The sequence below is a fragment of the Lemur catta genome, chromosome 1 (genome assembly GCF_020740605.2).
Source record: "Lemur catta isolate mLemCat1 chromosome 1, mLemCat1.pri, whole genome shotgun sequence".
Taxonomy (NCBI): Eukaryota; Metazoa; Chordata; class Mammalia; order Primates; family Lemuridae; genus Lemur; species Lemur catta.
This window is the reverse complement of record NC_059128.1, coordinates 275,214,463-275,238,810: the sequence shown is the minus strand read 5'-3', so window position 1 is coordinate 275,238,810 and position 24,348 is coordinate 275,214,463. Positions and strand designations below refer to the sequence as shown.

Here is a 24,348-nt window from a genome sequence, read left to right as displayed (position 1 = left end):
TCTGCTCATAAGACGTTACTGAAAATAATTTTAAAATATTGAACTGTAAAATGAACATAAGGAAGTCCCAACAAACTTTTTTTTTTTTTTTTTTTTTTCTGAGACAGAGTCTCACTCTGTTGCCTGGGCTAGAGTGCCATGGCATCAGCCTAGCTCACAGCAACCTCAAACTCCTGGGCTCAAGTGATCCTCCTGCCTCGGCCTCCCAGAGTGCTAGGATTACAGGCATGAGCCACCGCACCCAGGCCCCAACAAACTTCTGATTTTTTTCCTCCCATGATGCCTCCCTTTAAAAAGGTCAAATGATTTCAACAAAATGTTTTTCCTATGTTGGGGTCTTTAGTGGTTCCATTCCCTTGGGCCATCTGGCACAGAAGAAGAGATGTTTGTTGCTGGCCTGCGTTTGTGGAGGTAAAGTCGTACCCATGAGATTATATTGCTGGTAACAGTAGCTGTCACTTACTGAGCGCCTATTTTGTGCTGGCATTGGGCTGGTTATTTTTTATGTCACGTCACAAATCTTTTGGTCTTTTCATCCCCACATACATATGAAGAAACTGAGAGGTCACAGGCTAGCAAGCATCTGAGTTGGAATTCAAAGCTCAGGGCCCTTCTATTCCTTGAAGCTTCTTAGACTGAGGGCTCCCAGACCACTTAGGGACCTGGTACCTAGCTAGTGCCTGGTTAGTAACAAGCAGGGACTAGGAGGTACCTGTTGAATGAATGGACGGACATCAAAATGGCAAACTGGAGCCTTGTTCAGTACATAATAATTACACATGTCTAGCATCATTAACACATACAGAGTCAATAGAGAGTAAAACTTTAACAGAGCACCAGTAATATATAAAACATATATAGGTAGAAAAATAAATCCAGTCAAAGTATTCCAGAGAATCCAAACAGTCTGTGTTCTGTACAGCACTGTGCTATCTACTTCGAATTGTGGTTGTTTTTCAGATCAGTCTGTCCTCAGCCTGGTAGAATTTTACAGCATCTTCATTTTTTTTTTTTAAATACCTGCTCCTGGATGCCAAGTATCTCCATTTTTATTCCTCATTTTAAATACTTCCACTTCTCACTATTAAAAAGTGGTCTTATTTTAGTGAGCTTAAGAGGCTGAAAATTATACTCCCCATGGCCAACTTTTGAAAAAAAGATAGTTAAAACCTTTATAAAGCAGTGAGTTCCCAAGGTGGAGTGTTTTGCCAAGTGAGCCCTTATAGTCTAGTTGCTTGGTTGTTTCTGCAAGTCCAGGGTCTAGGAGTTCTAGATTTGGGGTTTGCTCAGGTGGTCTCAGACTGTGTTTGTCGCTCTGATCACTGGCTGAGGCAGATGTGAGAAGGAGGGGTCGCTGTGCCCGGCTGAGTGTGTTTCCTCCTCAGAGACGAGCTCTAGGGTCCCTGCTTAGAGGGTGTCCTGTAGCTGCAGCTGGCGCCAGGGTTCTGCTTGCTGCTTTCAGAGTCTTCTGCAATGACACTTAGTTTGTCAAAGACTTCATTCTCATCAGAGAGCGGGAAGGAGAAAAACAGAAGTGTGCTATGATTGTGATGAGGGTGGCCCAAAAACTGTGGGAAGAAAAAAAGGGCAGTTAATTTTCAAATTTTTCCATTTATTTTTCTGAGCTTACAAAGGTGGTTTTTTTTTTTGTTTTGTTTTTTTTTAAACAGTACTCCTAGCTGCAAAATGCTATCTTAAAAATGTGACAACAACAATATGACAGTTCTTCAAAAAATTAAAAATACAATTATCGTATGATCTCGCAATTCCACTCTTATGTATATACCCAGAAGAACAGAAGGCAGAGTGTTGAAGAGATATTTGTACAGCCACGTTCACGCAGCATATTCACAACAACCAAAAGGCTAGAAGCAACCCAAGTGTCTGTCCACAGAGCAATAGATAAGCAGTATGTGGTCTAGACACACAATGGAGTATTATTCAGCCTTAAAAATGAAGGAAATTCTGACACATACTATCACATGGATGAACTTTAAAGATACTATGTAAAGTGAAATAAGCCAGTCACAAAATGACACATACTGGATGATGATTCTGCTTATACGAGGGACCCAGAATAGTTGAATTCACCGAGACAGACAGCAGCATGGTGGTTGCCAGGGGATGGGGGAAGGGGAACAGGGAGTTCATTGTTTAATGGACAGAGAGTTTCAGTTTTGGAAGATGAAACAAGTTCTGAAGACAGATGGTGGTGATGGCTGCAGAGCCATGTGAATGTACTTAATGCCACCGAATTGTACTCTTAAAAATGGTTAAGGTGGTAAATTTTATGTGTATTTTGCCACAATTAAAAAAAAAGTGACAATGAATATGCAACTCACTTGCTAAGTGATCACAAGTCATCCTCTGATAGTTCCTCTTTTAGACCAGGAGGGAGATTTTTTAGTCTGAGCGTGAAGCCGTGACGCTGGCACAGCTTGGGTGTCATTTCCTCTAGGAAGCAGGGACGTTGCAGGCCCTGGGTAGATGTCTCTTGGGATAACAAATAGGATCTCCTATGTGACCCTGCCTGACTTAGGGGCCCCCTGTGATGCTTCTCAGCATTCCATGTGCCCCTCAGTTTCAGCCCTTAACTCTGCACATCCAACATGGTGGCCATGAGCCACGTGCAGCTACCTACCACTTGAAACGTGGCTAGTTTGAGTTGACAAGTGCTGTAAGTGTAAAATATATACCAGATTTCAGAGACTTGGTATCAAAAAGAGAATGTAAAATATCCCAATCATTTTTTGTTAAAAAATATTGATTACATGTTGAAATGATGGTATTCTAGATATACTAGGTTACAGGAAACATATTATTAATGTGAATTTCACCTATTTCTTTTGACTTTTTAAAAATGTGGCTACTAGCAAATGTGGTTCGTGGTACACTGTCTATCAGACAGCGCTGCCTCGGTACATCTGACGGCTACTGACTCTTCAGTGCGTCTCTCCCGCAGACGGGGCTGGGTACAGGCAGGGACCAGACTCCAATCACCTCTGTCCCGCCAGCACTTTGAACAATGCAGATGCCCGTACACATTTCCTGAAATCTCTGCTGGTTTCTCCTTCTTCATTCTTCATCCTCCTAGGTTCACCGATGCCCTTAACCCTCAGATTAGATGGAGAAACATTCCTTAAAGCCTTGCGTTGTGAACCCCACCCCTCCAGAGGGAACCCCTCTTGGTGTAATTTCCACACTCTGCCTTGTGCTGTGGCTTCACTGAAGCTGAGCGCAGCTGCACTACCTTCTCTTGTGGACCTGTCAGGATTTCCCCTCCTGTGTCTTGAGCGGCTGATGGAGGGGAGGGGACAGGGCAAAGGGGACAATGTCCAGATCTCTGCTGGGCCAATGAGGAACCTGGCGAAGGGGAACCTCTCTGAACCTCAGATCCAGTGGACTCATGAGAATGGACTGGAAGGTACCCTGCATTCTCCTAGGATTGGGGGATAGGAGAGAACATAGGACAATGCACTAAACCTAAAGAATGTAAATATCAGCTGAATCTCCTGGTGGGACACACACACACACACAGGTGACCAGCTCAAGAGGTCAGTGTTGGATAAATCTCCCTGTTGCTTTTCCAATTCAAAGTCTCCATCCCCAGGAAACCTCCCTAAATTCTAAACAATTCTGTGGGGCATGGGGAATGGATTCTACACATTCTGAGTCAAACTGGAGAAGTGGTGACCTGAGGACCCCAGACTGCTCTGTAGTCACCTGGTGCCTCCCTCGCCCCTCCTGACCTCCTTCTCCAGTCCCGCCTCGTTTCTCAGCTATTACAGGGGCTGGCTTCCTCAAGCCTGCAAACTCTTCTAGCCTGGAGGCAAGAGCTCTGCCAACAGGCCCCTTACTGTTTGTTCGTCTGTCCTGTCCTGTCTGACCATTCGCTTTGATGGTGAAGCCAGAAGCAAAAATAGCAGGTGAACGGTTTTGCTTCCTCTTGGTTCTCAGTTAACAAAACACCTTCTGCCCAGAGCGAAGGGCCCGGCCCTCTTTGTTCTTCCTGCTGCAGCTGTGGCTTCTCAAAAGCTCACAGAGGATTCATAGTTCATTCTAGAGGATTCTCAGTTCACCCTGGTGCTGCAGTCTTGCTGGCATTCTTTTTTTGGAAGGTTCTAGCTGCTCTGAAACACTTGCCTGTGGTCATGTGGCCACTTCTATCCACAGTGGATGCTGTGCTGTGCTGCCCATGTCCCCTCATGTTGGGACGCTTGTCCCCCCAGCTTCCAGGAACGCCGGCAGCTGAAATGGCTCAGAGCTGAGGCGCTTTCTAGCCGGTGCCCTTCACACAAGGCAGTTTCCTTGGCCAAGGTTCCGTGTCCTTCCCAGAGGTGGCCTGTATCAGCCTACCGGTTAGAATACATTAATAGGACCAGACGTGCAAGAAGTGGCAAGGCGTCGGTAAGGCACGAGCACTGCGGAGGGCGGGACACTCACCCTGTGAAGGTTCAGGGACCCGCCACATCAGTGACATCTGAGGGGTCCCATGGAGTGGGGCTTGCCAGGACATCCCCTTTAAAGAACCGATTACTGTGCCTCACCCCTCCCACCATCATGAAGGAAGCCCGGTGCGCTGCGGGCCGGTTTGGGTTCTGGCGGCCACGTGTGCCCCACGAAGGAAGACTGCTCCAGTGTGTTTGCCAAGTGACACAGAAGGTGGCAGCTCTGAGGGGGCCCTGAGCAGGAGACGGCCCTGCAGAAGGTACGGGCTACGGGGCAAGCAGCCCAGCCCACCTCAAGACTGGTGCGTCACCTACCGATGACAATGTGCTAATAGGACAGATCTCTGAAGTGTCTGCGGTGGGAAAGACGCTGGGCGGCGTTTACGGCAGATCCCAAGAGGAGAATTGCCACCCAGACACAGGGTTCTGGGGCCAGGCCGGGCCGCCTGCAGGGGATAATTACACCCTGTTTGGAAACCAGCTCCTGGAGTGCTATGGGGACCTAGTAGTGCCATGGGACACCAGGTGATCACACTGCCCAGAAGTGACCATCAGGAGGCCTGCCAGAGCCAGCAGGTCCTAAGATGGGGCCAGAGGGTGCACGTCAGCTACACGCCCCCTACCCCTATTGCACCAGTGTCTCTGTGTCTGCTCACACCACGGTCACACGGGGACGGGTCACTATGACCAGCTGAAGGAGGAAAAGGCCAGCCCCATTTCATAGGGAGGTCAGCATAGTAGGTGGGCGCAAATCAAAATGTCCTGCTGCCGTGTGACAGCCCTGACAGGCAGAGCTGCAGGACTTGTGGCTGCTCACCCCCTTTGTGTGGAAAGAAAAACGGCCTAAGATCGGAACAGCCATGGGATCACAGGCAGGGGTTACAGGTCAGGCTGGGGGTCAGGGACCTAGTGGAAAGAAGACTGGAAGGTCAGGGATGAGGATGTGTGGGGACCCGTGGGGGCAGCTGCAAGTGTGAGATTTCCCTATCACATGTTAACTGCCCCTGAGAGCATGTGCCACGGAAAGGGTACCACCTAGGAGACAAGACGACACAGCCAGTGGACGTCAGCCAGCCTCTGCCCCTGGCCACCTATATGTGGCAGGGTGGGCTGATGAACAGGCAGTTGTGGTGGCAGGATGCAAGCTCTGCACAGGCCTGAGAGGAGGGGCTCCCGCTCCCCCAGGCTGGTATAGCTTCTGCTGCTGCCGAACGTTCAACCTGCCTGCAACGGACAGCAGTGCTGAGCCCCATACGATCGCACCCCTGAGGAGACCAACCTGCCACCTTGTAGCCATAGATGACATCGCATCTCTTACACTCTGGAAAGGGCAGGGACGCACGTCGGCTGCAGCTGACCCTGCCGTTCATGTCCTGCAGGGCCTGTCAGCACCACGGAGGTTACAGAGTTTGCTCCACTGGCGGAGGGGCCTGTTAGGGCTGAACCGTGTCCCTACAAAATTCCTGTGTTGAGGTCCTAACCCTTATGCCTCAGACTGTGACTGTATTTGGGGACAGGGTAGTTGCAGATGTGATTAGTTAAGTTAGAATGAGGTCATACTGGAGTAGGGTGGGCCTCTAACCCCACAGGACTGGTGCCCTTATAAAAGGGAAATGTAGACACAGACACACAGGGAGAAGGCTATGCAAGACAAAGGCAGAGATGGAGGTGATGCTTCTACAAGCTAAGGAACCCCAAGATAGTCAGCGACCCACCAGGAGTCAGGGGAGAGGCCTGGCATAGGTACTCCCTCACAGCCCTCGGGAGGAGCCAACCTTGTGGGTTCCTTGATCTTGGACTTCCAGCCTCCGGAACCGTGAGACAATACACTTCTGCCGTTTACGACACCCACTTCGTGGAACTTTGTTACGGAATACAGACCCCATAAAACATCATGTCCGAACAGGAGCCCCACTGACAGCAAAGGCGGTCAGAAGTGGGCATGTGACCTTGGGACCCCCAGTTATGTCACACATGGTACCGCCCAGCAGCTGCCAGCCTGGGAGGACGATGGAGCGGCCTGTTGACAGTGCAGGCGAGACGCCAGCTTGAAGATGAAACCCACTGAGGACAGGGCGTCGTCCTCCAGCACCTGGTGTGCACTCAGAATCCACAGCCCTTATGGGGTGCTGTGTCCCCAACAGGCAGAATGCATGAGTGCAGGAGGGCCCTGGTCACCCCCGCTCCTGTGACCTGCTTGGGGAAGTGGTGTCCCCCAACCCCTTGCCGGGCCCCTGCCCATGAGACTGGGTTCCATGAGTCTCCAGCAGGGGGCAGCAAACTATGGCCCAAGAGGCAAGAATGGTTTTCGATTTTCTAAATGATGACATTTAAAGGGTTATGTAAGTGTACATAATTTCATTTTACCTCTTGGCCTGCAGAACCTGAAATCTTTTCTGCCTGGCACTTTAAGTAAAAGTCTGCTGACCCCTGGTCTGGAGGGGTCCCAGGGAGGGGGACACAGTACGAGGCCCCTGGCTGCCACCCCCTCCTCCAAGAGACCAGCAGGCAAGGAAAGGAGGCACCACGGTGACCACAGCGGAGGTGAGGCTGCTGCTCCATGGCAGACGCCCAGCTGAGCTCCTGGGGCGTCCCTGGGTACTCCCCTGCCCAAGTCAGATGGCAGATGGACAAGCACAGTGGCCACTGCCTGAGACAGGCCTGGTGCCCAAAGGCTCGGTCCTCTCAGGGAAGGGGGCTGGGTCGCCCCATCAGGTCAGTAGCCTGTGCCAGCAGAGGCTAGTCACGGAGAGGAGAGAGGGGACTCCCGACAGGAAAGCAGAGGAAAGAGACCACAGATGTTACCTGTGGCCCAGAGGCCAGCTGCAATGGTGGGCATGGGAGTTTGTTCCCCTAATCTTCCTCTTATAACTTTCCCCCAGAAAGAGATCAACTCGCATCCCAGAGCAGCTGCTCCCAGTGGGTCATAGGGGTGAAAGGGGTGGACTGTAGATGCTGTGGTGTCCCACCGAGCTGTCCCTCCAGGCATGAGGCACTCCCCCTCCTAGCTGCCAGGAACACAAGCCACTGACGTCTCATGCCTCACCCGGGGTTAGGTCCCCTTCCTGGGTATAGCCCACACCCAGGGCATGGTCCATGTGAGGTTCACTGGCCCACCCCTTTTGCCTCAGCTTGGGACATCTCTAAAGGGCCACCCCAGCTTGCAAGCCCCCATGGGATTGGCCGAGGCCTCTGTTATGGCTGCATGACAGCTCAGCCTCTCTCTCTGCCCCATCCTGCCACTTTCACTCCCTTAGAGGTATTATTCCTAAGAGACTCCCCTTTAAGCCTTTCTAAAAATATTTGTTTTAATTAAAAAATTTTTTTAGAGATGGGGTCTCACTATGTTGCCCAGGCTGGCCTCAAGCTCCTGGGCCAAGCAATCCTCCTGCCACAGCCTTCCAAGTAGCTGGGACTACAGGCAGCGTCACTGTGCCTGGATCCCATTAAGCATTTTGAATGTAAAGCTCTATCTCAGAGTCTGTTTCCTGGTAAATGAGACCGAAGATAGGTGGTTTTTTGGGTCTGGGCTTGGCATAGTTTCAAGTGTCAGTGTATATCTAGAATTGCATTGCTTAGGGCCTCTTCGCTCCTATAGTCATCAGCCAGGTTCATCCTTTCTTTTCCCTAAACTTTTTAAAAATAGCCTTCCTAAAGTCTAGGATACACATCCCAGAATTTCAGTCACTCTCGGATATTCTACAACTGAACATGCACCTCTCCCTCCTCCCATTCTCTCCCTCCGGCTATGTGCTGGCGCTTGGCCTGGAGTTTGCTCTTTCTCTTCTCTGCCCTGACCTCTACTTTTCCCCTTCCTGCCCCAGAACCATCGCTTCTGCTCCCCAAGGATGTGGGGCTTTGGCAGTGAAGGTGGAGAAGGAGCAACGTCCAGGTTGCAGGGACGGCTTCTGGTATAAACCTCTGCCTCCTTCCTCACGGCTGTTCCTTGACCCCAGGCTGCTCTAAAATGGGCTCAAAAGAACAGACCATCATGCGAGACGTGTGTCATTCTCCCGGAAAATGTGTCGTCTGGAATCAGGAGGCCCCAACTTAAAAATAAAAACTCTTTCCAATCAGGGTTTTCGAACCCGCATCTCCCTCCATCCTACCCACCTCTTTCAGGTGCTGTGGAAGGGAGTTCCTGGGGCAGAAGGTGTACTTTGTCTTCTTGTAAACGCACCACAGCAGAACAAAACAGCCGAGGAGCACCGGGAAGACCACAAAGACAGACGTGATGAGGATGACGGCGACCAGCCAGGAGGGGATCGTGTCTGCCAGGGAAAACGTCATTGTCACATTCTTATCCCAGCTTGGGTCACAGTGATCCCAAGACCATTTTAACCATCAGAGCCCAGTGGCGATCCCTGAGAACAGGGCCGTGTGTGCACCTTGGAGGATGTCTCAGCAAAACGGCGGCTGGCTGGGGGCAAGAGGTTTGCAGAGTTCCACCCCTTCCTATCTTCCTCAGTCTGGTTTCTGGCATTATTCCTGACATACATAAAAAGAATAAGCAAGGATTCTCATGCACTTTAGCTACTTGCAGGGTAGCAACGAGCCTCCCTGTTCTGGATATGCCTCTTCTGCCCTGAAGCAGCCAACGGACTCCACTCGGCCCGAGCCTGAGTTAATGCAGGCAGCACCACGTTTCATACTGATAACTACATGTTGGCACGAACGACCCTCAAAACCCCTGCACTGAGAGATCTGCCCCAACTCCAGCCTGGCTTCTAGCAGCCTGAGGCCGCATCGCTGGGATGACACAGCCCCCCTTCAGTTTCTGTCTAGAAAAACTCAAGGCTGCCTAAAAAATTTACCATTTGTTCTTGCCAACACCCACGATAGGCCCCTGACCTCTCTTTCCGAGAGCATTTTCTAGAAAGGGCTCACAACTGTGAATCCTTCCTCTGTCCTTCTGAGACATACAAGTATCTCCTACAACCAGGGAGTGTCCTTCGTGAGGACAGAGAGCCACTCCTCTGATGTTATCAGGAAGGACAGGGCCTCCGTCTCCCGTCTCTGGGCAGAGTAGCAGCCTAACCTTGATAAATGCCTTTGCAGACACAGGTTGGCCTAATGGACTGACCAACCTCCTACCCAGTTTTTGCAATTTTTTCACTTCCCTGACTCTGCTCTGGTCCCCTCTTGTGGCCCCTCTCTACTCAGTCATTACTGAATAAAATGTTTTTACTGTTCTAACTAACGTCCTGCTTTGTTTATCTCTGACAGAATCCAGGCTGTCACCCTGGTTATCTATGGTCCCAGCTCCCTTGTTTGGCCCCAGGCCCCTTCTCCTGGTGGCTGCCCTGGCAGCCTAACCTCCCTGTGCCCACCATCTGCCAGCCAGCACAGCCCTCACGAGCAAAGCCCACGCATCTGGGGATAAGCAGGCCAAGAGAACAGACCTTACCCGGTAGCAGCAAGTCACTCTCTGTGCACAGAAATAATCAGTGTCTGGGCCAACTGGTACCTTCTTCTCTCTCTCTTTCTCCGCTTCCCCCCTTCCTCTGCCTGCTTCTTTTAGGAAACACTAAGCGTGGCGGCGCTCTGCTAGACGCCGCAGTCCACATCGTATGTGAAGGGCTGTGTTGAGGTCCTGTTGTTTTTATTTTACAAGGGGCTCTGAAACAAGTGGCGCCAGCTGAGGACAGCGGCGAGGTTTCCAGGCTCTCCCTGCCTGGCACACGTCTGCAGGAGCTCAGCCTGGGAGCAAAGACTCCGGGGATGGGGTGGCAGGGCGCAAGGTGGCCTCAGGAGGACCCAGGAGCTTCGCTGCAGGCAGGCTGGGAGGGCAGAAGGGCACAGCGGAGGGCGGCTCCTGGTCACAGACCTCAGCCCAGCAGGCAGAAAAGGTTCCCATCAGCTCTTCCCAACTGAGGTTCTGAGCTGCCTCAGAAGGGGGTGGTCCCCTTCCCACATGAAGCCGATCAGCCAGGGCTGGGAGACCACGCCAGGGTGATACGTTTTTCCCAACTAGGTTGGAGTCTGGGCCAGAGGCGATGGTGTCTATGGAGCCTTCGGGCCCTAATGTCTGCAGAGCCGCTGACGACGCTCAGGGCAGGCAGCCCCAGGCTGCGACCTCACGACTCACCGTCCTCGTCCTCGGTGGTCTGCTCACAGACAGGCTCGCTCCACTGGCCGGTTTTGTTCCGATCGGGAAGAAACCCTTGAACTTGAACACAGTAGGTTGTCCACGGCTCCAGGTTTCTGAGGACCTCGAAGTCATAGTGAGGAGTAACTTGGAACTAGGATTGGAGACAAAAATAAGAACATGGCTCAGCAGTGAAGGGACATCAGCTTTTTTTTCTTTTTTTCACACTTACCAGTTATAATCTCTGCTTCAGATTTAAAATAGGAAGGAGCAGGTAGCAGGTGCTCCTCCCAGTTCATTTCAGGGGACCGTGACACCATGCTAAGGCGCTTGGCAAGGGACTGACTGTGATGCTGACAAACCCTCTTGTTTCCTGAATTCTCTAGCTTAAATGACACACAAAGCATCCCATTTCTTTTTTTAAAGAAGATAAATCAGTTTTAATGGGTTGACCCTGTGTCACAAAAAAATTCGTATGTTGGAGCCCAAACCCTGGGTACCTGTGAATGGGACCTTATTTGGAGAGAGGGTCTTTACAGAGGTAATCGAGTTCAAATGAGGTTATTACAGTAGGTCCCTAATCCAAGGACTGGTAGCCTTATTAAAAGGAGAAATTTGGACACCGGCACACAGGAGGAATGCCATGTGAAGGTGAAGGCAGAGAGTGGGGTGATGTTTTCACAAGCCAAAGAACGCCAGAGATTGTCAGCAACCACTGGAACGAGGGAAGGCAAGGAACAAATCCATCCCTGGCACCTTCAGAAGGAGCCTGGCCCTATGGACACCTTGATCTTGGACTTTCAGCCTCCAGAATTATTAGACAATACATTTCTATTGCTTAAGCCTCCTAGCCTGTGCTACTTTGTCATTGCATCCCTAGCAAATTAATACACCAGTCACTTACAGTAAGACTCAGTGTGATTTTCTTTCTAGGTTAAGAGCACGTTTCGAACCCTGGCTGTCCGGGCCTCTCCTGACTCACTTCTCCACTTGTGTCCCTCACACGCCTGACCTCACCTTGAGGGCACACACCACAGCCTGCCTCTGCTCTGGGAGTGGTGTCACCGACTCATCTTAGTTTAATTTGCCTGTAAGATATCGTAATCAATGATATATTTCTGAATTTGAGAATTTAAAATAGTTCCCGGGAAAATAAAGGGAATTAATAAGTATACAAAGGGAGCACAGACTCTTACTGTACTTTAGTAATTGCTTATTTTTCTTTTTGGGTTGGGGTTGTTGACAGTTTGTCTATATCCTTTCATTGTGTGAGCAGGTAAGCGTGTGGAGGTCAATCATTGGATTAGATCTATTGAATGTATCGAAGAGTGCTAGGATTATATGCTAGAATATATGAAGAGTATGGTATAACTTCTAATAAGTAAATTAAAAAAACAAATCCAAACCAAACCAATCCAAACAAACAAACAACAAAACCCACAAAAACACCTGGCTTTCATTTCTAGAAGCCTAATGCCTCTAAAACCTCACCGTGCAATTTTTTCAAAGACTAAATGCAGAGGCCCTCGAAAGCAGGTGAGGTGCTGGCACAGCCGGGAAGGCGCCCCCTCAAGCCCCTCTGGGGCTTTTTCACTTCTGAGCGACTTCTGGTTTTATCTTCTCACTTTTTCTCAACAAGACGGAAGAATTTCCAAAAGTCCTCATGCTGTTCGTTTAGAGACCGAATCTGGCACCAGCTCAGGAAAAGCTGCATTCTAGAAGGGAGCCTTTAATGGTGACATTGCAGCCACCCATAAAAGGCCAGGCAGCAGGTGGCCCTTCCACACTCTGAAGGCTGCCACGCAACTGGGCTGAAGTGAGAGGAAAAATGTGCAACCAGATGCCTGTGCTGGGCGTATGTGGGCTAAGAAGCTAAATATAAAATGGGATTTGCATTTCACACTTGCTGCAGGAGACACTCAGCCATAGTGACTGTGGAACCGGATTTTTTTTTTTTTTTTTTGGAGACAAGGTCTCAATCTGTTGCCTGGGCTGGAGAGCAGTGGCATCATCACAGCTCACTGCAGCCTTGAACTCCGGGGCTCAAGCTATCCTCCTGCCTCAGCCTCCAAAGCAGCTGGGACTATACGTGCACGCCACTATGCCTGGCTAATTTTTTTCATTTTTGTACAGATGAGGTCTTGCTATTTTACCTAGGGTGGACTCAAATTCCTGGTCTCCAGTGATCCTCCTGCCTGGGCCTCCCAGAGTGCTGGAGTTACAGGTGTGAGCCACCGCACCAGGTCTGGATCTTTAATTGGAGTCTGCTACTAACCCCTGGAGGGAAGTGGTCTGCTCTTATTTTCCTACCCCAGCGCTTAGCAGAGACACCTGCATTTAATAAGTGATTATGAGTATGTGTCCCCACCAAAATTCAAATGTTGAAACTTAATCGTCAATGTGATAGTATTAAGAAGAGGGGCATTTAGGAAGTGACTAAGGGGACTAGAGACCTTATAAAAGCAGGACAAGGGAGCTGTCCGCCCCTTTTGCCCTTTGCCTTCCACTGTCTTGGAAGCAGAGGGAGCCAGCACCCAGCAGACACTGAGTCTGCTGGCACCTTGATTTTGGACTTCCCAGCCTACAGAACTCTGAGAAATAAATTCCTACTGTTTATAAATTATCCGATCTGTGGTTTTTTGTTATAGCAGCAGGAACAGACCAAGATACTGAATCATTTAACGGAGCATTTTTTTGGGAAAAAAAATTAACTTGAGTTTTGGGCTACTCAGTATATATATATAAATTTAATTACACCATTGCTGAGACAATAAATATGGATAAACCCCTCCTCCCAAACTCATTGAGAATTAAGTGATAAAATCACTATTTAATGTGGAAGAGATAACATATAAGTAATATAACTTAACATATATGTAGGTCAGTTCAGGACCAGGAATGGCATTCATCTCAGAAACACAAAGAATAAAACCTGACCAAGGAAGCATGAAAACTGCCTTACATGTCTACAAAAGGGGAAGGAAACCTCACATGTTGGCCATGTATATCGTTCCATGGGACAAGTGTATGTTTTTCATTATGTCATTAAATTCCCCAACAATCCTATGAAGTAGGTCTTTATCCATATTTTATTATACCCCTTTTGCAGACCTGAGGCAGCTGAGGTCAAGAACGTGACCAGGGCCACATGGTGGCAGGGGCAATATTTCAATCAGGTCTTTTGACTCCAAGCCCATGTTTTTAAAGGACTTGTCCCCTGAAGACAGCAACAGAAAAAACTGAGGTCAGAAAAGGTGAAACGTGATGCTGTCCATCCAGGGTTAGGGCTGCCTCGACTGCGGACTTGCCTGATCTATGGGAAGTGTGGGAAACAGGGGTTGATGCCATGAGACAGCGGTCATTCAGCTAACCCCAAGTTCCCACAGCCAACCCTGACTCAGCTTTGCCTGCTCCTGCAACTTCCCTCCAGGGGGAGAAAGGTCTGTTCTCACTGTGCAGACTTCACCCTGAAAGTCAGCTCTGTGAACTTCCCTGGGGGCTGGGAAGCTTGAGCCAGAGGTACCAGTCACACTTCAGACTGGGAACCTTCTGGCTCTCAGAGGATCCGGCCCTGGACCATAAGGTGTTGCCACCTTGCCAGACCATCCCTGGATGGCCTCCTGGCCTTCTCTCTTTATTGTCACGTTCTCGGACTGAAACTTAAGGAAAGAACATAATCTGAAATGTGATTAGCCAAACTTACCTTTTCATCTGTACCATTTTTCCAATATTGCACGTTATAAGCCCACGAGTTATAAATATTCTTCATGGTCCATGTCTCAGGTTCATTCTCAATTTGGGGGGCTGAGAAACGCATATGTAAAGAATCAGCAAGCATTTCTACTTGCATTCCAGGAGGTCCAATAACAGCTAAGTGTGAGAACAGAGCAAAATGACAATCAAAAATCACATTTTGCAAACTTCATTTCACCGTTAACTTTTCATAGCCATGCAGAACAATTAGCACACTGAAGTCCATTGCTCTCTGATAAACCATTGCTACGACATTGACTGATGTGGCTAAGGAGGACAGCTGGATTTTGTTTCTTTAAAAAAAAATCTGATAACCTTTGTCTCTATTAATCAAGTATAGTTCATTTGTGTTTATTGTGATTTCTGATATATTTGGAATTCTGACTACATCATTTTGTGTTTTCTGTAAAGGCTGCTTTTAAAATTTTTATTTTATTGCTTTGGCTTCTTCCCCTCCTCTTTTTTTAATTTTTATTTTCTGTTTTCTATTGGCTTGAATTTTATTTCCTTTGCTAGGCTGGAAGCTACAGCTGATATTTCTATTATTTTTAGTGGCCGCCCTTAAACATCTAACATATATGATTAACCATATATATTTTTCCAACAAAGTCTAAAGCTGTTCTCCTGCTGTACGCGCTTTTGCTATTCAGGTGTCTGGCACATTCACTTCATTTGGGTCTCTGTTCAAATGCCTCAGTTTGAGAGACTGTATCTTACCACCCCACATAAAAGAGCAGCTTCTATCACTTTCCGTCCTACTACCTTGCTTTAGTTTTCTTGAGAGCCACAGTCACAACCTGTTCGACAATATGTATCTATTTATTTATTATCTGTCTTCCTTATTAGAATATATGCTCCGTGAGGGCAGGGGCTTGTTCTTGTTCCCTATTGTAGCTTCAGCTCTCAGAATGTGCCTGGCACAACAGTGCTCAGAAATAACCACAGATTGTTTAATAAATGGTTCTGGGCAACTGTGATGTTTTGAGTTATGCCCTGAACTTTTCTCTGGCTGCTGCTACTTTTTCAGGGCTGCTAAAGGGCCTACTTGTACCATTCTAATATGCTGGTCTAAAAACCAGATTAGAAAATCTGTTAGCTATGTTTCCAAAGCAAGTATAAATTGGTTCTGCATGACATCTCGAAGCACTTTCCTATTGCTAAAGTACATCAACTCCAGGAGGCGAATATCCAATACAGACAGTAGTTTTAAGAGCACGGCACAGGAGCCTGGGTCTGAGTCCCCGCTCTGCACTCACTGCCTGTGTGACCTTCCCACAAGCTGCTTAACCATTCTGAACCTCAGTTCTGAAGGTAACATTCACACATGGGAACTAAAATAGGATTTGAACCAGTAAGGACATGGTAAGTCAGTTAGCAGTTATGGGAGCAGAAACCTATACTTGACTATTGTGAAACTGTATTTTTTTTGTGTGTGCTTGTTTTTTTCTTGGTTTTTATAATGGTACCTTTGGAAAAGACAATATACCTTTGATCATTTCTGATTCCAGAAATAAGAGGCTTTTGCCCAAGCTTGGAACAGTACTGGAAAGGGAAGAAGGACCTCCTAGCCTCATTCTCTCCCAGGGAGGATGTGATTGCAGGAGCTGGGGGGGGGGGCGCGCAGAGCAGAGGACTGGCACAAAGACCCCTTCCCACACAGGGACAACTGTTTTAGTGCTTCTCTCTGCCTACTCCTTGGAGGGCTGTACTGAGTTTTGTTCATCAGGTTCTTGTAACCCCCAATCCTCTTTCCTCTCTCAATTGCTATATGGTGATTTAATTAGTTTCTAATTGGATATTTTAAGTATGTTCATCTCAGGACCTCTGGCAGGTGCCTATAATCTCCAGATCTAATCTGGGGACACTCTTTTCAACACCTGCCAGCCACCCTGACCCAACCCATGTGCCATCAGCTGTACCCCTCCCTTTTGTCCTTTGTCCCTTGCTCCCAGCAAATTTACCACACGAATCTGTCCAGTTCTTCTCCTGAACAGTGCTTCCCCCAACTCATGTATACCCTTAAGGCACTGAAACTACTAAATTTATATTTAATTATTTTCTTGATGATATGCTTGTCCTTTCTTGTCTCTCCCAAGAACTCCTTTAAGGCCACAGCCCTCTCTGTTATATTCACTAAGCTCCTTGTACGAGGCCCTCCACTTGTGGGCACTCGGAGAATTCTTGTTGATGGACCAACCAATGCGCAAAAAAACGAAGGCACACAACAACATTCCAACAAAATAGGAAACAAAATGGCTTACTGTCGTCCACAGGACAGAAGGTGATGTTTACCCAGTCTGAGTGCTCATCTGCAAATTCAGCTCTGACTCTCAAGGTGTGGTCACCATACTTGGAAAGAGTTGAGAAGTCACATTCCGTCGAGGCAGTGCTCACGCACACATCTTGGAATTTCTTGTAACTATGCAGTCAGAAAGATAAATAAATCATAAGAACTCTAACTTCAGTCTCCCTGCGGCTGACTGGTGCTTTACTCCTGCTGCTGATGACTAACAGAGAATAATGACAGAAAAATAAAGCAAATTCTTAATCATCAATTTTGATGAACAGTATGTATGATTTATATTAGTATTTTCCAAACTGTGCTGCACAGAACCTTAATGATCCTTGAGATATCATAAGGCAGTTCAAAAATAATCTATCCCCTGGTCACATAAGTTGGAGGAAAAACAGGGTTAAATATGCAAATAGACGTCTTTAAAAAAGAACAGACTTCTTACATCCTAATCATAAGCACGTGCCTTTCAAAAAATGGGTTAAGTATTCAACACACTTGACCAAAAAAGCTTCCTTAATTATATATTTCTGAAAGCAATGGCACATGATTTGTGATATATACAGATTAACCAAAATAAGGATATTACAGCAATTTCAAATACAGTCACATGATGCAAAATGACGTTTTGGTCAATGATGGATGACAGGACACATACAACAGTGGTCCCATAAGATTATGATACTGTATTTTCACTGTACCTTTTCTATGTTTAAGTTTGCTTAGATACAGACACACCTCATTACCATGCTTCATTTTATTGTGCTTCACAGGTAGTGCGTTCTACAAATTGAATGTCTGTGGCAACCCTGTGTCAAGTCTATTGGTGCCATTTTTCCAATAGCATGTGCTCACTTTGTGTCTGGGTCACAGTTTTGTAATTCTTGAAATGTTTCAAACTTTTTCACCATTATAACATCTGTTGTGGTTATCTGTGATCAGTGATCTTTCATGTTACTATTGTAATTGTTCTGGGGTGCCATGAACTGTGCCCATATAAAATAGCAAACTTTATCGATAAATGTTGTATGTTGTTCTGACTGCTCCACCGACCGGCCATTCCCCCGTCACCCTCCCTCTCCTCAGGCCTCCCTCTTTCCTCAGAAACAACAGTACTTAAATTAGGCCAGTTTATAACCCTACAATGGCCTCTAAGTGTTCAAGTGCAAGGAAGAGTTGCAGGTCTCTCACCTTAGAAATGATGAGGCTTAGTGACGAAGGCATGCCGACAGCCAACATAGGTCGAAAGCTAGCTAGGCCTCTTGTGTCAGTTAGCCAAGTTGTGAATGCCAAGGAAAAGTTCTTGAAGGAAATTAAGAATGCTACTCCAGTGAAAACACACAATGATAAGAAAGTGAAACAGCCTTATTGCTGACATAGAGAAAATTTAAGTGGTCTGGATAGAAGATCGAACCAACAACAACATTCCCTTAAGGCAAAGTCTGATCCCGAGCAAAGCCCTAACTCTCTTCAATTCTATGATGGCTGAGAGGTGAGGAAGCCGCAGAACAAAAGTCAGAAGCTAGAAGAGATTGGGTCATGAGGTTTAAGGAAAGAAGTCATCTCCAGAACATAAAAGTGAGAGGGGAAGAAGCAAATGCTGATGGAGAGTTATCCAGAGATCCAGCTAAGATCACTGATAAAGGCGGCTACACTACACAACAGACTTTCAATGTAAACAAAACAGACGTCTATTGGAAGACGATGCCATGTAGGATTTTCATAACTAGAGAGGAAAAGTCAATGCCTGGCTTCAAAGCTCTTATTTTTATTTTTATGTTTTTAATTTTTTTACTATAATTATTTTTTAGAGACAGGGTCTTGCTCTGTTACCCAGGCTGGAGTGCAGTGGCATGATCATAGCTCACTGTAGTGTTGAACTCCTAGTCTCAAGTGATCCTCCTGCCTCAGCCTCTCGAGTAGCTGGGATTATAGGCATGAGTCACCATGCTTGGCTGGCTTCAAAGCTTTAAAGGACAGGCTGACTCTCTTGTTAGGGGCTAATATAGCTGGTGATTTTAAGGTGAAGCCAATGCTCATTTACCATTCTGAAAACCCTACAGCCCTTAAGAATCATGCTAAATCTACTCTGCCTATATTCTATAAATGGAACAACAAAGTCTGGATGACAGCATATCTGTTTACAGCATGGTTTACTGAATATTTTAAGCTAACCTTTGGTACCTATTGCTCAGAAGAAAAAGATTCCTTTCGACATAATACTGCTCATTGACAATGCACCTCATCACCCAAGACCTCTGATGGAGGTGTATAAGGAGATTAATGTTGTGCTTATGCCTGCTATCGCAACATCCATTCTGCAGCCCATGAATCACACAATAATTTTGACTTTTAAGTCTTATTATTTAAGAAATACATTTCATAAAGCAACAGCTTCCACAGATTCCTCTGATGGATCTGAGCAGTCAATTGAAAACCTTCTGGAAAGGATTTACCATTCTAGATGACATTAAGAACATTTGTGTTTCATGGGAGGAGGACAAAATATCAACATGAAAAAGAGTTTGGAAGACGTTGATTCCAACCCTCATGGATGACTTTGAGGGGTTCACGACTTCAGTGGAGGAAGTCACTGCAGATGTGGTGGGAACAGCAAGAGAACAAGAATTAGAAGTGAAGCAAGAGGATATGACTGAATTGCTACAATCTTACGCTAAAACTCGAATGGAGGAGGAGTTGTTTTTTATGGATGAGCAAAGAAAGTGGTTTCTTGAGATGGAATTTACTTCTGGAGAAGATGCTGTGAACATTACTGAAACGACAACAAAGGATTTAGAATATTACATAAGCTTAGTTAACAGAGCAGTGGCAGATTTTGAGAGGATTTCAATTTTGAAAGAAGTTCTACTGTGGGTAAAATGTTACCCAACAGCATTGCATGCAACAGAGAAATTCTTCATGAAAAAAAAGTGTCAATTGATGTGGCAAAATTCACTGTTGTCTTATTTAAAGGAATTGCCCTGGCTACCTCAACATTCAGCAACCACTACCCTGATCAGTCAGCAGCCATCAACACTGAAGCAAGACCCTCCACCAGCAAAAAAATTACAACTTGCTCAAAGCTCAGATGATCATTAGCATTTTCCAGCAACATGTTTTTTTAAATTAGGGTATATATACATTTTTTAGACGATGTTATTGCATACTTAAAAAGACTACACAATACTGTAAACATAACTTTTATATGTATTGGGAAACCAAAAAAATTCATGTAGCTTGCTTTATTACTTGTTTGCTTTATTGCAGTGGTCTGGAACCCAGCCTGCAATATCTTCGAGGTATGCTTGTACACAAATACTAACCATTATGTGACAATTGCCTGCAGTATTCAGTATGGTAACATGCTGTACAGGTTGTAGCATAGAAGCAAGAGGCTACACCGTATAGCCTAGGTGTGTAGTAGGCAATACCATCTAGGTTTGTGTAAGTATACTCTATGATGTTCGCATAAAGGTGAAATCACCTAACCACGCATTTCTCAGAACATGTCCCTGTCGTTAAGCAATGCATGACTGTAATATCCTACATATGACTATTGTTGCCACTACCCTGGAAAATTTATAAAACAATGCATCAGTCCCAGTCAGAACTCTAGCCCCAACAGCAACCACTGAAGGGAGGGTGGCAGAAATGTGAAGTGGAAGCAGAAGAGACATGACGTTTGGGAATACCTACTGGATGCTAAGCAAATACGATCTCCCGATCTCCATAACTTAACTTCACAACAGCCTGAGGAGGTGTAATTATTAATAGCTTCCCCTGACCTAAGGAAGTCCAGGTTCTGTCCTGTAAAAAGCCAGGAGACTGTTTGACTGGTTCCCCAAGGCATCTTTTGTCTAGGGGCCAAAGCCAAATTTGGCTGTGCTCAGAAGTGACAATGAAGGTGATGATGATAAAATAATAACAGTTCAACATTTCTCAAGTACTTAGTGGTCAGGCGTGGAGAGCCTAAGAAATCTGCCCAGCTGAACTCTGACCTGTTTGACTTAAGAGCCCACGGTCTTAGGTAGCATACCGCAGCTCGAGGAATTCTTAGCAATATCCAGAACAGTCCCTTGCAAAAAGCAGGTAGAGATATTACAACTGGGATCATACTGTTTTATAATCTGCCTTTTTTCACTTAATATACCACCGACATTTTGCCAATCAATCAATTCTTCATGGCTGTGTATCATTCATCATTTGGAAAATCCAGGGGTTATTTCATTAAGGGGATTTTCTCACATGTGCCATTCTCTTCATTTAAACTAACGCATTGATTGGCTGGGCTCGCAATATTTGAAAAGTTGTTTTGGAATAACTTCTCTTTCACTAAGTTATTTTGATTGCATTTACAAATATTTCTCTCCTTGTTAAATAAGTAATATGATCCATTCCCCATATTGACAGCTAATTTTGGGGGGATGGTTCTATGTTAAAATCACCAAATACATCCTCTGAAGTAACCCAATGTGCACATACAACAAAGAGTTTGTGCTATGCAACTGCTCAGGCTAAATTCTAAAGACACCTTTTATGGAGCTACATAAGAATTAATCAGATCTTTCGGGATCAAATGTCTTCCCCAAGAACATGCCCTGCACGTGTTTTTGTTTTCTCCAGCATGTGCCAGGCTTGGTCTGTAGTTCCATGTGAAGGAAACCTGGAACCCGGGCACGGATTCTCAGTTAATAACCACCTCTTGCCCCTACGCCTTCATGAAGTCACTAGGACCTCTCACCTAAAACCAAGTGCCTCTACTATGATGGCAAAAGAGTAAGGCACAGAACACCAAAACACAAACTATAGGGGAGAGAGAGAGAAAATGAGGGAAGTTAATTTTCCAGTGAAATCTCTATGGCTGTCCAGACTGAGGGGAGAAAACACAGAAATGCAATGATAAAACCAACCAGTACTAGAAAATGCATCTTAGGAAAAAATATAGTATAGAATGACCCTTCTTAAATTCATGGTACAATTGACAAAACTGGACTATGGACTATAGATTAGATAAAAGTAATTGTATCAATAATAAAGTTCCTGAGCTTTTAACTGTAGCATGTGATGTGAAAGACTGTCCTTGTTCTTACAAAATATACACTGAAATATTAAGGGACAAAGGGCATGATGTATGAGAAAGAAGGAGAGGGAAGGGAGTGAGAAAAATGTGGCAAACGTTACAATTTAGTGAATCTGGTTGTAGGCTATCTAGAAATTCTTGGTACTATACTTGAAATTTTGAAATGTTCTGTTAGTTTGGAATTATTTTGAACTAAAAAGTTAAAAAGAAAACCACCAACACGTAGACATATTTATTCATCTTTCTGTCTCTTCACTGACTCAACAGGCCATGGAGATGTTTGTAAAATGACAGCCAGATGGGTGGGAGTGTGGGATTAATGGGACCCAGGACCGAATTTCCTTCCACCTCACTGAAGGACTTGTCTATCTGCGTATGTTTCTGAGTCACATAAAAAGCAAGAATGTTGGCTCGTCAGCCTTTGGCCTCCTGCTGCTGTTTGCACCTGACGTAAAGGTGTGTCACCTGCAGGCCAGCATGTGGTATATGGTGGCAGGCTGCCAAGGGAGCACTGGCACGGATTCCCTTCACCAGGCACAGAGAAATACTGACAGGCACGAGAGGTAGAGGGAGTTCAGACCACCGCTGAGATGATCAGCTAGGGTGACACTCACCCTTCCTTCATAGTGTCTGCTGTTGTCAGAGAAGGGAGCTTTTGACAGCCAGTAGCTGTCTTACTTTCAATTTCAGGAGGTGGCCACGGAGTAACTGAGTGCCCACTATGCAAATTGTGTGCGCCCCAAGGCACTGGGGTGTACTACTATATCCACTGCAGGGGGGGCAGATGGTACTTGGTAGCAAGGGTCTTTCTGACTGCTTTGCATACCTCAGCTTCCACTCACACATTGTTGACTTCTAGCAACACTAATCTGGAGATGACAGCAGTAGCACTTTCCTCTTAAATATATCAATTGTGACAAACAGACTAGGTTCTACATCACAGGAGGATACCCACTGTGGCTGATTACATCTTACATACACATGATACAAGGTCTGTGTCTACTAGCAGCCTAGTGATAAACAAACCATGAACCATCACAACAAGAAAACCTAAAAAGGAAAAGGTGACCACAAGAATTTCCCAGACAGAAAGAAAAAGGCCAGCAGAGAGGCTCCCTGAGGGCTGTCATGGTCACATGGTGACAATAGTCACCCTTTCCTCCTGTGGCCCAGCCCAGCAACAAGCCCAAGGCCCCCTCCTCAGCTGCCTTCCTACCAAAAGCAAGGCCAGACTCACCTGTGGTACTGGGCTGTGAAAGTCAGATTCCCTTTGGGAAAAGCAGGCGACTCCCATTGCAGAATGTTCTTGAAATTAACTGAATTCATTCTGACATTTTCAGGAGGTGGCACCATTCCCAATGCTGTAAAAATAAAAGAAAAAAAAATCGCACCTTTTTTCCTCAAAAAGGTAGCCCATGAAAATGACCATATGAAAATGACCACTTGGTTCTCCCCTCCCACTCCATGTCTTCAAATACCACATGGGTGAGGGAGGGAGAGAGAGGGCGACCTAGCTGTATGAGGAATCTGGATTTTATTTGAAGAGCCACGAGAAGACATTTGGAAAGGGGGGTGGTGCTGCCAGGAGTGAAGTGGGGACAGATGAAGGGGATTTGGATTTGGGTGGTGGTAGAAAGGATGGATTTTAGATATATTTCCAGAAGTATAAACTCTAGATTTCCTGACACATTTGATGTGGAAAAGTCAAGGTTAACGTCCGCTTCTGGCTTATGCACCTGGTGCCCTGATTGGGACTGGGGCAGGAAGCTCTCGAGTCCCCTTGTAGCTGCATTAGGTTGGAGACGCCAGAGACATGCAAGTAGGGACGTCAGAGGGACAGCTGGCTGAAAGACCCCAGAGGTCCCCCAGAAAACAGATCTGGGCTAGAGACAGAAATCATCTGTAAACCTTTTAATAGAAAATTCTAAACATACACACAAGTAAAGAGAAGAATAAAATAAGCCATTTGCTATCACCCAACTAGTACCAATAGGGATTTGAGAGTTATGGCCCACAGCCGGTATTTAATGCCAGGGTTCTGCCGAAATCCCCCAAAGAACTGCCCAGGGGAAGGCGAAGACGGGGCTCGGCATGTCCTCGGCTACGCACAGCTCTGGGAGGGAAGGAGGGCGCGAGCAGAAACGGCCGCGAGGCGGGAGGGAAGCCAGAGCGCCGGGACAGTTCTTCCGAAAGGACGGAGGGGGCCATCGTGATGCCTGACGCTGGGCGGTCAATTTAGAGGACAGATGAGGTTTCATTAGATTTAGAACAGAGAAGCCACAGAGCTGGGCGCTGAGGGGCGAATTCAGATTTCGGGAGGGTGTGGGCAAGTGGAGACGGTGATGTAGACACTTAGATGCTCCGAGGTGGAGACGCCGGGAGTCTCCCGCTCGGGTTTACGGTCCGGAAGGTCCGGAACCGGGCGCGGGCCGGGGCTTGCTCGCCGTGGCCCGTGTTCGCAGCCAATTGTGGGTTTGAATCTCCTGCCCCGAGGCCCTGGCGGCGCGACCCGGCACGTAGCCGCTTTCCGGGCGCCCACGGGTGCCAGCAGGGGTCGCATCTCCCGGGGCCGCCGCGTTGCCGCCCGCGCCCCTCCGCGCGCGCGCCCCCCGTAGCCCCTCACCTGACGCCAGCAGGCAGCAGCCCAGCCAGCTCCCGAGGCCCCGCGCCATGGCTTCCGGGAGCC

At 46.9% G+C, this 24,348-nt stretch overlaps 1 protein-coding gene across 1 annotated transcript; it reads right to left on the bottom strand.

The window, feature by feature from the left end:
- Positions 1-740: 740 nt before the first annotated feature.
- On the bottom strand, positions 741-24,348 carry IL10RB (interleukin 10 receptor subunit beta). The gene is made up of 7 exons (XM_045540568.1): positions 24,286-24,348; positions 22,900-23,023; positions 16,551-16,708; positions 14,240-14,406; positions 10,537-10,690; positions 8,562-8,719; positions 741-1,568 (listed from the first exon to the last, which is right to left on the bottom strand). Exons 1-7 carry the CDS (start codon positions 24,332-24,334, stop codon positions 1,395-1,397), a joined length of 984 nt encoding a protein of 327 aa, XP_045396524.1. The 5' UTR covers positions 24,335-24,348; the 3' UTR covers positions 741-1,394.

Excerpts from the sequence above, each read along its gene's own strand:
- IL10RB (XM_045540568.1), bottom strand. The coding sequence starts at position 24,334 with ATGGCGCGGGGCCTCGGGAGCTGGCTGGGCTGCTGCCTGCTGGCGTCA. Across the intron at positions 10,691-14,239 it reads AAAATGGTACAGATGAAAAG|TTCCAAGTTACTCCTCACTA; the intron begins GTAAGTTTGGCT and ends CTCCAATCCTAG. Across the intron at positions 8,720-10,536 it reads GACCACCGAGGACGAGGACG|ACACGATCCCCTCCTGGCTG; the intron begins GTGAGTCGTGAG and ends TTTCCCTGGCAG.